This window comes from Ambystoma mexicanum, chromosome 10 (assembly GCF_040938575.1).
Source record: "Ambystoma mexicanum isolate Mex_15411 chromosome 10, UKY_AmexF1_1, whole genome shotgun sequence".
Lineage (NCBI taxonomy): Eukaryota > Metazoa > Chordata > Amphibia > Caudata > Ambystomatidae > Ambystoma > Ambystoma mexicanum.
This window is the reverse complement of record NC_090932.1, coordinates 995,445,832-995,458,638: the sequence shown is the minus strand read 5'-3', so window position 1 is coordinate 995,458,638 and position 12,807 is coordinate 995,445,832. Positions and strand designations below refer to the sequence as shown.

Here is a 12,807-nt window from a genome sequence, read left to right as displayed (position 1 = left end):
GACAGAGACAAGAGCAGTTCAAGATAAGCAAAAAATGTTTTTATATTTGGTTGGTGTATGTCACTCCCAGCTTTGGATTTTTTCTGATTCTTTTACAACTGGATGCTGCTCTTGTGCTCTGTGAGTGTTACACTCACCTGGTATCCATGGGGGCGCCACACGATACTGGATGGAGGTCTATGCGCTGTCCTGGACCCCTCTCTGCTTGGTTATGTGCCAGACATTAGGTAGCGCCTATAACAGGAGAATGGAGGGTTAAGATACTGGTTCTGTGATGGGTGGACTCCCACCTCCCTCTGGTCCAAATCCCCTTCCTTGGGGTTATTGCTCACCTTAGGTTTTTGTGCGTTGAACTCTCCGTCCTGCGTCTCTGTGCAGGGGCACATGGTTGGTGCAGGCGTTCCGTGGACCTATTTGCTTCACTAGTCCGTGTGCCCTTATGTCGGGTCCAGACCGGCTGTGACTCCAACTCTGCTTGCTGTCTTCCAGGTGAGTTATAATGTATTTTCCGTCTTTATTATGTCTCTTTCTTTCCCTCTGTTTTCTCTGTCTTCTCAAAGTCTTGCTCCACTACCCTGTTCCCTAACAATGTCTCTTTTTGTTTTCACATGGATGGTTGCGATCTCGGAGTTGCTGCGCCGATGGCGAAGACCACGGTGAGTTATTGATGCGCGGAGCACTGCTTTCCCAGGTAAGAATTGTTATTAATGCTGACCTTGTTTCTTTACCTTTGCAGGTTGTGGCGAACTCCAGTGATGGGCGAGGTAAGTGAGGCGCAGGATGGATTCAAGACCAGTTACTTCACAGGTAAGTGTTCTTGCTCGCTAATGCTGTTCTTCTTCTTCCAGGTTATTAATGGAATCTGGATCTAGGGCTTCAGGGTCAGGCCGCCGGAGAAGCAGATGAGCAGGAGCTGGACACGGTGAGCATTACGCTGCAGGAGTGCAGAATAACGTGAAGCGTGTTCTGCTGTTTGGGTGTGGTTTAAATAGCCCAGGTAAAGTAGTTCCAGGCCAAATAGTTCCAGGCCCAGCCACACCCAAAACACTAGGCCGCATGGCTTAGTTCTAAAGAACTGAGCTGTGTAATAGGCCTCAATGTTGGATTAAGGTCCAAAACAGATATTGCTTTATTCCTGATACTGAGCCTGGCACCAAAGGTGCCAGGACTGACTCCATGTATGTTTCTGTTGGAGTTTTAAGGCCCTTGGGGCCAGTGTGAAGGTCTTTAGCCCCACTGCTGCTAGGGGGCTGTTATACCTGAGGGGGTCAGGGGCATGGATTGTGACAGCACTCCCCCCCCAAGGCCCCTCTCAAGGTGTTTCCTCCATCTGGCCCTGGTTTGGTTGCATGGTTCTGATGAAATCCTCTTACCAGGCGAGGCATATGGACGTGCTCGCTAGGCTCCCATGTCCTGTCCTGAGGGCCGTATCCCTTCCAGTTCACTAAGTAATATAACTTGGACCTGGTGAGTTTAGAATCTAGGATGTCCTTGACTTCAAATTTGGGTTCTCCGTTAACCAGTAACGGATTTGGTGGTGTTTTGACCCGAGTTCCAGGCTGAACAGGTATTAAGAGTGATACATGGAATACGGGATGGATCTGCATATTTGGGGGTAAAGCTAGTTTTACTGCCATGGGATTTGTAATAGCCTTGATGGTATAGGGCCCTAGATATCTGGGATGAAATGTTCGAGTTCCTCTTATGGGTACGTGCCGAGACGCCAACCAGAGTTCATCTCCGACTTGGGAGTCTGGGGCTTTTCTTCAGTGTTGATCAGAGAATATTTTCTGTCTTTCTTTGGCTTGGATCAAGTGTTCTGCTGCCTTTTTGAAGGCTTGAGTGATGGTTGTATGTAAAGTCTTCACCGCGGGCATATCCAAGGCCATGGGGGTATCTAATTCGGTAGTACGTGGGTGCCTTCCATATACGGTATAGAATGGACTCTGTCTGGTACTGGTGTGTAGCGAGTTGTTGTAGGCATATTTGGCTATCCACAGCACATCCTTCCAGCTTTCTTCCACTTGATGTAACATGCACCGTAGGTATTGCTCTAGTGTCTGATGTGTCCGTTCCGTTTGGCCATCAGTTTGGGGATGGTGACTAGTGGACAGGCGAATATCAATTTGGGTAATTGCACAACTCTTCCTCCAGACGTTAGACACAAACTGACTCCCTTGGTCAGAAATCAGAACGGAGGGGAAACCATGTAATAATACGATTTGCTCTAAAAACACCTTTGCCAGACTGGATGCATTTGGTAGACCCTTAAGCAAAATGAAATGGGCCATTTTAGAGAATAGGTCAAAAACCACTAGGATAGTGTTGAACGCTTGACAAGGAGGCAGATCTGTGATAAAATCGAGGGAGAGAGTGTGCCAAGGTGCAGGTGGATTTATTCTATGCACAAATGCCACATGAAAGAATAAAATGAATATTGTCCTTTTGCCCGGTCGGCCACCAATAATTTCTTTTCACTGGCTAGGGTCTTGGCAATTCCTGGATGTCCTTCTATCAGGGGGTTGTGATAACCAGAAATGACTTGTTCTTGTAGTGCCTTATTTGGTAGATATAAATGCCCTCTGAAATACGGGAGTTGGTTCTTGGTTGTGTAATGTTCACCTTGAGTGGTCCAGTCTTGTAGACCATTGGTGTTCATTAGGAGCCAAATTTCCTTTTGGAGTTCATCCAGAGATAGCGTTGTTGTAAGTCCTAGTAGATTGTCACCTGGAATAATGGCCACCAGGTCTGGGGTTGAATATGCGTTCTCATCAATGCCCATAGGGCATCAGCTTTTCCGTTCTGGACTCCAGGTCGGTACGTGATTATGTAATCATATTCTGCGAAGAAAAACGCCCATCGGAGTTGACGGGATGATTGAGCTTTTGCCACCTTGAGGTATTGTAGGTTGCGATGGTCGGTGATTACTGTGATGGTATGTCTGGCGACTAGGAGGTAATGCCGTCAAGCCTTAAAGGCTGCCTTAATCGCTAGGAGTTCCTTGTCTGTTATTGAATAGTTAAGTTCAGGTGTAGTAAATTTACGCGACCAAAAGGCCATGGGATGTAACTGGCCTGTTTCGGGATCCCTTTGGGAAAAAACAGCCCCCATTGCCATGCTGGAGGCATCTGTTTCCACTACATATGGGAGATTTGGGCGGGGGTGTCGTAGAACTGGGGCTGAGGTAAATCTTTTCTTGAGTTACTTGTAGGCCTTCTCCGCCTCTTCTGTCCATTGGAACAGTTTGTTGTGTTTTCTTAATACAAAAGTGATCTGGTGCACAATCTGGGAGAAACCTGGGATGAATCGGCGATAAAAGTTCGCAAAGCAGAGCATACTTTGGACACCTTTGACTGAAGACGGTGATAGCCAGCCAAGGATGGCGTCTACTTTGTGCATATCCATCTGGAGGCCTCTGGAAGTGAGGACAAAACCAAGGAACTCAACTTCAGTGACATGAAAGGAGCATTTTTCAAGTTTGGCATATAGCTGGTGCTGTCGGAGTTTTGCAAGGACAGAGCAAACGTGCCTGACATGGTCCTGTTTAGAAGAGGAGTACACCAAGATGTCGTAGATGTAAACTAGGGCACATACGTCAATCAATTCCCGTAGTACATCATTCATGAAATGCTGGAACGCAGCGGGAGCATTCCAAAGCCCAAAGGGCATCACCTGATATTCGTGCAGCCCATACTTAGTACAAAAGGCGGTCTTCCATTTGTCTCCTTTCTTTACACGCACAAGATGGTATGCCCCCCGAGGTCCAATTTGGTGTAAATGCAGGCATCCTTGACTTGGTCCAGCAGTTCTGGGATAAGGGGTAACAGATAACGGTTTTTAACTGTTACCTGGTTTAGTGCGCGGTAGTCGATGCACGTTCTCAAGTCCCCCTCCTTCTTGGGTACGAAGAATAGGGGCGAGGCTGGCGGGGATTTGGATGGGCGGATAAAACCATTTGCCAAGTATTGGTCCAGATATGACTTCAAGTAGAGATTTTCTCGTTCAGTGAGTGCATAAATTCGACTACACGGGATTAGTGCACCAGGTACGAGGTTGATCTGACAGTCATATGGCCTGTGAGGGGGTAAGGATTAGCCTGTTCTTTTTGAAAAACATCTTGGAAATCATGGTATTTGCTTGGTAGTGTAGTTGTTACACCTAGTACCAACGCCACTTTATCTTGGACAGGTGTCTCTGGGTCAGACGATGGCATTTCCACTTGGTAGCATGCATGAGCACACTCATTGGAGAAGGCTAATTTCTTGGCTCGCCAGTTGATATTTGGATTGTGAGCCACCAACCACGGCATCCCTAGAATGACCCGGAACTGAGGGGCCTTGATAAGGTCAAAGGCAATGGCTTCCCAATGTCCGTCTTGGCACAGAAGGGTCAATTCTGCTCTGCGTTGAGTTACAGGACCAGAAGATATTTCTGTGCCATCGACAGTGGTGATCTTCTCAGTTATTTTCTGACAGAGGGAAAGCACCATCCTTCTTGCCAGGCCTTGGTCTATGTAGTTACCAATGGCTCAGCAGTCTATGTATGCCTCCACAGCATGCATCCAAGACGGTTGTTGGTGACTGATCAAAATCACAGGCAGGTCAAGGTGTGAGGTCTGTGGCTCTTTTCCTTCGCTCGATAAATAGACCTCTACGCTTGCCGGGCCTGGAAGTTTTCCAACTCTTGTTCTCCTCCTTCTTTCTCTGTAGCTCCAACTGTTCTCCTAGAAGGTTTTATGGGATATTCTCTGAGGAAGAGACCTGATTTCCACAGTACAGGCATAATTGCTGTTGTGTCCTTTTGTCTCTTTCGGCCTTGGTTAATGGGTTCCGTACCCCCCCAATTTGCATGGGTTCCGAAGTGTTTTCTGATGAACACGGACTGTTCTCCTTTTAGCGTACATACACAGTCCGATTCTCCGTTCTGGCTCGATCTGTCCTTCGATCTTGCAGCCTGTGGTCTAGCTGCACCACTAGGTTGATGAACTCTGCACAGACTTTTGGCGGGTTTACAACGTGAGCTAGGAAGTCTTTCAATTCCCCCCGTAATCCTCAATGGAATAACGTTGTTCATTTCTCTTCAGGCCACCCAGTTTCAATGACAAGTCTGTTAAAAGTGACGATATAAGTTAACAAATCTTGGCTGCCTTGGCAGAGTGACAGAAGTTTGTTATCCAGAGCTTGGCCCTGGGTATGTCGGACGAACAGCTTCTCTATATCCTGTTGAAACCCCCTGAAATCCCACAGGAGTGGGTCATCCTGGCTTACTAACGGTATGGACCAATCCGCGGCACTGCCACTCAGATATGACAGAATGAAGGCAACCCACGACTGATCGTTAGGAATGGCTCCGGGTCTACAAAGAAAATGGAGGCACTGGTTCATGAATACTGCATATTTTCTTGGGTCCCCCGTAAAACGTTCCGGTGGGGTCAAAGGAACTGCCCCAGGAAGGACCACCTGCACTGGATTGACGGATGTGGCTGGAACTGACAGAATACTTCCTGGCAACTCAGCCTGCCGAGCCTGTGTTTGGAGCAATTGTCTGGCTAATTCATCGGTGCGGTCCTTGGTGACAATCAACTCCCTCCTAAGGGCGTTGGTTTCTTGCCAAGCGGAGTGTTCCTCGGCCCGTAATTCTCCCAGTAACTGGGCTAGTTGGTCAGTCTCTGGTGTTTCCATGATGCCCAGGTGGATGTTTTAATTGAGGCTTTGTGTTCTGTTACGCTCACCTGGTATCCACAGGGGCGCCACACGATACTGGATGGAGGTCTAAGCACTATTCGGACCCCTCTCTGCTTGGTTATGTGCCAGATGTTAGGTAGCACCTATAACAGGAGAATGGAGGGTTAAGATACTGGTTCTGTGATGGGTGGACTCCCACCTCCCTCTGGTCCAAATCCCCTCCCTTAGGGTCATTGCTCACCTTAGGTTTTTGTGCGGTGAACTCTCTGTCCTGTGTCTCTGTGCAGGGGCGTGTGGTTGGTCCGGGTGTTCCGTGGATCTAGTTACTTCACTGGTCCATGAGTCCTTATGCCGGGTCCAGACCGGCTGTGACTCTGACTCTGCTTGCTGTCTTCCAGGTGAGTTATAATGTCTTTTCTGTCTTTATTCTGTCTCTTTCTTTCCCTCCGTTTTCTCTGTCTTCTCAGCATCTTGCTCCACTACGCTGTTCCGTAACAATGTCTTGTTTTGTTTTCACAGGGATAGTTGCGATCTCGGAGTTGCTGTGCCGATTGCGAAGACCACAGTGAGTTACTGATGCGTGGAGTGCTGCGCTGTTTATTGGTGTTAATTGCTAACCTGTGTTCTCTTCTCTTCGTACAGGTTGCGGTGATGTTCCGGAGTGAGGAGCGATCGAAGCGCTGCTTGCGCTTTGTTAATGATGATCATGTGCCTTCTCCCTTGCAGGTTGGGGTGAAACACGGAGAAGGGCGCAGTAAGAGAAGCGCAGGGTGCTACCAGGACTCGCTGCTTGCCCAAGTAAGAATTGTTATTAATGCTGTCCTTGTTTCTTTACCTTTGCAGGTTGTGGTGAACTCCGGAGATGGGCGAGGTAAGCGAAGCGCAGGATGGATTCAAGACCGGTTACTTCACAGGTAAGTGTTCTTGCTCGCTAATGCTGTTCTTGTTCTTCCAGGTTATTAATGGAATCTGGATCTAGGGCTTCAGGGCCAGGCCGCCGGAGAAGCAGATGAGCAGGAGCTGGACACGGTGACCGTTACGCTGCAGGAGTGCAGAAAAATGTGAAGCCTGTTCAGCTGTTTGGGTGTGGTTTAAATAGCCCAGGTAAAGTAGTTCAAGGCCAAGTAGTTCAGGGCCCAGCCACACCCAAAACACTAGACCGCATGGCTTGGTTCTAAAGAACTGAGCTGTGTAATAGGCCTCCATGTTGGATTAAGGTCCAAAACTGGTATTGCTTTATTCCTGATAATGAGCCTGGTGCCAAAGGCACCAGGACTGATTCCATGTATCTTTCTGATGGAGTTTTAAGGCCCTGGGGGCCAGTGTGAAGGGCTTTAGCCCCACTGCTGCCAGGGGGCTGTTATACCTGAGGGGATCAGGGGCATGGATCGTAACAGTGAGTTCTGTGAGCGTTTCCTCTTTTGGCGCATGTCGCTACGCTCTCTTGGGCATCTTTTGATTTATAAAATTTGGCATATCTTCACCAAAAGAAATGGAGATGAGGAGTTAAGTCACAAGAAGCCAAGTGCTAATGCGCCGCTTTAAGGTTTCTGCTGTATACGTTATTGAGCCGGAGATAGTGTAGGGAATGCAGGAGATTTGTTCGATCACAGCTGTCCTTCTTTGTTGGAACTTCAGAAGATCACAGTGTGAGTCGTGGGGGAGAGGGGTGATAGGGATTGGGGAAGTGTGAAGGAACAACATGGACAAAATGAAAAAACAACCGAAGGAAAAAAAGGAAGGGAAAAAAGAAAAAAACGAACAAGAGGACACCGCCTCCTCACACTCCATTGCTAGTATAGTCAGAGAGAACCCAGCTCACTCACCACCACTCAGTTCTTTCTACCAATGTCCTCCTCTGCTCTGCTTCCTCACCCGAGCCCAACACCAAACACTCATCTGCTCCCTCCACGCAGCGTGATCTGCGCTACTTTCTGCTTTTTAGCAGTTCCTGGGTTAAAGGCACAGTGCAGGATTTTCTTTTATGGTGAAGGTAATGTCCCAAGACCGCAGCCCTCCTCATCAATAACGCGAAAACACTCTGCTCCTTATTCCACGCCCACCTGCATTACTGACCTGCATTTTTGGTTCTTGTTTAAATTAATTCTATCTTTCATTGAATATTACTATAAGTTGCTGCTTTTTAAAGAATGCTCTATTTGCCTTGTGTATATTTTCATAAATCATTTAACATAACTTTAAGTGTGTAAGTGTTTACTTGGTGTCTTGTGTTTACTGATTTCATTGTAATACTCTACAGCTCACATTACCCCGCCTGAGATAAGCCTGGCTGCTCAGTCACTCTACCAATTTGTGTAATACAGGTCTATATTAAGAGTTGGGTCTGCAGAATACCAAGAGATACGTCTTGTGAAGTCCCACACCATTTGGACTTTACAAATTCTTATCTGACAGTGCTGTACTTTAAGGAGATTTGTACCCCGGGAAGGGCACTCAGCTAATCTGGTGGCTGGAACAACAGGAAAGAATACACATTCCTCAGCTGCTATCCTAGCCATCTGAGGCCCTTTCCGGGTGGTACCATTTTTTTTTATCTGGGGAGGGAACAGGGAGCCTGTTGCCTCCCTATCCCACCCTCCCCCCAAATTCCCCTGATCATCTCTGCCGCCCTCACGCTCCACTCCCACTTTCCTGTGGGTCTGAAGATCTATGCTCCTGTCCCAGCGCTCCTCCAGACTCCTGGCCGCCACCATAGACATGGAAAAGGAACTTAGACCCTTTTCTATATGTCAGCAGCCATTTCCTCCTTCCCCATCCTTGTGATATTGGCTGTGCAAGCAGCGCACATCTCTCGGGGTGGGGGGGGGGTGGGTGTTTGCATCCCTGATAAACCCCAGTGTCTGAATGTCTTTCATCCTCTTTGCGGGTAGGCTGAAATTAATGGACCACAGACTACACCAAGGACAGTGCTGTGCACGGGCGTAACTTGGCAAGGTGTGGTGGGCTATTACCAGCCATGTCAGATCCCAGACCCCGGGGTGAAAGCTACAATCATGTATAGTAAACAAATGTTACAGCAATACTTACTGTACATGGTACTGATGTTTTTTAGGAAATATTATACAATTAAGATATTATTTTTAAGAGTATTGATTTAGATCATTACTATGGCACAATTTATTTTAGAGAGCAGAGGTTTTTTATCTCTCCAATGAGAATTTGTTTTCTCTACTTAATGATTAATAATCACAACTTGAATAGGTTGAGTACTCGGAATACCTTCAGTATTCATATAGTACTATTATGAGGGGGGAAAAAACGCCTGTAATGTTCTTTGTATTTCTATTATGAAATATATTGCATTGTCGTTCACAGATGTTATGTTAAGTAATTTTGAATTACACAGCAAACAAAATGTTTATAGTATGCTAAAAAAAAACTCTAATGGGTAATTGTGCAAGGTTGAAGGACTGGTATGATAATCTGATGGGTTCATCTGGTTTGGAGGTGAGCATACACAGCACACATCTTTGGGAACATTGTAATGGAAGGATACACACGTTTTAAACCTTTGAAGTGTTTTGAAATTAGACGGGGCTGGATTCCACACATGTAGATCTCTCCTCGTATACACATAGGATAATGAAGGCTGCCAGCCTGGGGATATATAAGAGACTCTTTGCATCAGTGCATCAGTGCAAGTGCAATGGGCACTAGGGAAAATGTTCTAATGCAAAAACCACTACTTTAATACAATATTGCACCAGGGAACAGTATTATGATTTCAACGAATACTGGCCTGTTATAAAAAAGCACTGAAAGAACATGTTCTTGCATAAGGGACATTTTTTGCTGCAGTGCTAATTTCACTTGCAGCCGTGCAAGGTTTCTGTAATGACCAGGAGATGTTTAATAGCATCCAATTTGACAGCATTGGCAGGTGCCAACATCTCGAATGCAATTATATGGTTAAGTGCTAAGACAGTGGAAACTAACATTTTAGATTCTCATTGGAGACAACACGACGGAGTCGGTTGTGCATAACTCAATATATACCTGTAGGTCAATGTACACACAAAAAAACAAGCAACAAAAACCATTACCTTTACTTACGTGATAGCCTGAAAATCCGAGCACAGATGACGTGAGAACAATGGATCCACTCCTGCGGAAGAAAACGGGCAAAGATATCTGTGAGCAGGGGCACATATGCAGTGACCATTTAATTAAAGACTGGGGGTTCCCTCCCTTCTTTCAATGACATTACTTATGTAGTCTTCCTGTTTATTTATGTTTAAAAGTTGTTTTTTTAAATGCATGCAGGGCAATCTTGTTTTCAAAATTCGCAAGCGACAAGTAAGGGGATAATGAGGCAAGGGGAAAGAGGAAGGAAGAAGAAAATCCCTTTTTGACAACCAATGATCTTTCAAGGTGCTTTGAAGTCTCATCTTTATCTGGCGTAGTTTACACTATGCACGCTCCCAATTTTTCCACCACATTTCTTTTCAGTACAACAGCATCATACTCTTTGTGTCATCCCTTTCTAATGTCTTGCCATTCTTTGGTGTCTTTGCTCAGTCATTAGTCACGTATTCAACTCCCTCCAACTCACTATGCTCACTCTATTCTTCTCTACATTTTCATTTTGCTTATATTCCTCAACTTTACTTCCATTCCGAGTACCATCCATTATGACTTCCCTTTCCTCTTCTGACTCATTTTCCATGTGCTATCTTTTTGTCTTTCCCTCCCTCTTTTCAACTCTTTCGCCTTCCAGAAATTTAACAGACAATCTGCCTGGGGAGACACGGCCATAACTTTCACTCTTTAGATGAATGCCCATCCACTTTTTCCCAGCACTATGTGGTTTATGTTATTTGTCTTTCTCTGATTTCCTCACATTGTAAAACATTATTGATGCTCTGTATCTTTGCTTCCAGAAATCCTTGCCCCTCACAGCAATATGCTCCCTCTTTATTGCACATCTTTGTGACCATACCCACGCATCTCCATGTGAGGAAAGACCTGCTTCACCAATAGGAAAGCTGACTTCACGTTCAAGTTCATATTCTGAAAACAGAGCACAAACATTGTATTTATTTATTTATTTAAGAGCAATGCAGGGAGAATAATTGCATTTTTGGCACAAACATGCTGACAGAGATTAGGTATACATAAGTACAGAGCAGCGGACAGCAGTGCTTAACAATGGAGAGAGAGAGTAGTGGATGACCTGTTGTTGCTGATGGAGGTGGAAACAGTAACCAGGGACTAGGACAAATCAAAAATGAGAGGACTTAAAAGAGACAATATGAAAACAAATATTGTGATCAATTATCTGCTGTTTTGGATGTTGAGATCACTTCCTTATCCCTGTGTTCTAGCACCGGATGTCAATAGATGGACGCATCATGCTCTGTTCAATCCATCTGTGGTTAAAGCTGGTGGTCACTCATTTTTCCAGCTGCTCTGTTTGAGGGTGATGGAGTAAGAGCACTGCATACATGCTCGATGGGATCATGTTTAGCAAACCTAGTTTTAATGCATTGGGCCTCATTACGAGGCAGGTGGTAGCCGTGCCCTTATTAAGAGCACGGCTGTCTCCGGTAATTATTTTTTTACAGAGCCCAGAAAAGGGCAATAACCGGCTCTAATGCCGACCTTGGTGGACCTGGTAATTGCCCTTTTCTGGGCTCCAGAAAAACGTATTCCCCATTCACATTTGAACCCCATAGGGCTCAATGGGAAGGGGGAGGATGGTAGCAGTGGTACCATAGCGGTACTGAATGTGGCAGCATGGTAACAACGGCGCCGTTAGCACCACCGGCACTGCTGTTGCCTTACCGCCACATTTGTAATGAGGCCCATTGAGTCCATATCCCTTCTGGACTTATTATGGGCGTCCATGATTGAGTCCTGCGGCTGTACTACGTGATCAATTATAACCTATTTGTAATCTTTTTATTATTTTGTGATTGCGATGCAGTGCTTTGATGGAAGAAAGCCAGCTGTCCGTCTATTGAAGAGTGTTGGCACTTTATGTGAGCCACAGAGGGGTAATGTGCTGAGTCAAATTCTTATTCCTTCTCCCAACGGGGAACTGCGTCTTGATTCAAGGCTTCTTCTCTTCCCCCTACTTCATGACAAGCATGCCTTCTGCAACCCCCCCCCCAGCTTGCTTTACATAAACCTCCTCTTGAACCTCTCCCATATAATGTCCCAATTGACCACCTCCTCCAGTCCAATTCTCCTCTGACTACTTCTTGTTGTTCTCCTTCTGGAACCTCTTGATGTTATTCTCATGCCACTACCTGACATTCTCCTGTGACCACCACTTACCATCATCCTCCTGCTACCTCTTAATGCACTTATCCTGCTTCTCTTAAAATTTACCCCAGATCACATGGTTTGATAACGTCCTTCATCCTGGTGTTTGTCCTCTTGCCTCTTCTTCCACCATTGTCTCCAACCTCCGGCACTCCCACTTCCTAGACCACTAGCACACTCCACCTATATTCCCACTTGATGATTCCTAACTTTCTCATATGCTGCAACCGCCTACTGTACTCAAACTCCCTTCTGTACTCCAACCTCATCTTAAATGCCCACTCGCTCCAACAGCCTGCCTACTTATTCCAACATATACTCACTTCTCATTTACTCTGGGTGTTTACATATTGCCCTGACTTGCCCCTTTACCAAGTTATTGGTAAGGGTTTGCCAGTGTGTGTGAAAATGACATGTGATCTGGATTGGTGGGTGCTAATTTATACACTTGTTTCAGCTGCATGTATATGCGTTATTAGTTCTTGCTTGGGAAAATAGATTCTGTCTTGAATCATCAAAAGTCAATTCCACTGCACATGGGGCACAGGAACACCCACAGCAAGATTCATGATCTTGTGTCTATCCTCTGCATTGTGTGCCCTGGTGCTTTTTTGGATTATCAGTTCTCTGCATTCCTAATGCCGTTCAAAATGGCAAGTTTGAAGCAGCAATTTCTTTTTGATGGCTGAATAAACACACATAATATTTTAAGCCAGAAACTGAGGGACAACGCCTGCAGCTTCCATTGCCTGCAATGGAGACACATACAATGCTTTTTGATCTTTACCATACGGTCTGGCATCTGCAAAGATGTTAAAACACACATTCAAAAGCG

The 12,807-nt window shown here is 45.8% G+C and overlaps 1 protein-coding gene across 4 annotated transcripts in view; it reads right to left on the bottom strand.

Moving 5' to 3' along the window:
- Positions 1-12,807, bottom strand: part of LOC138491912 (dehydrogenase/reductase SDR family member 4-like) — a 594,704-nt gene that overhangs the window by 138,422 nt on the left and 443,475 nt on the right. For all 4 annotated transcript variants that reach the window (XM_069618776.1, XM_069618777.1, XM_069618774.1 and 1 more), the window contains exons 5-6: positions 10,645-10,715; positions 9,759-9,810 (exon numbers count right to left, since the gene is read on the bottom strand). In XM_069618776.1, coding sequence (XP_069474877.1) covers positions 9,759-9,810; positions 10,645-10,715 — 123 coding nt within the window. The remainder of the gene's footprint in view (positions 1-9,758; positions 9,811-10,644; positions 10,716-12,807) is intronic.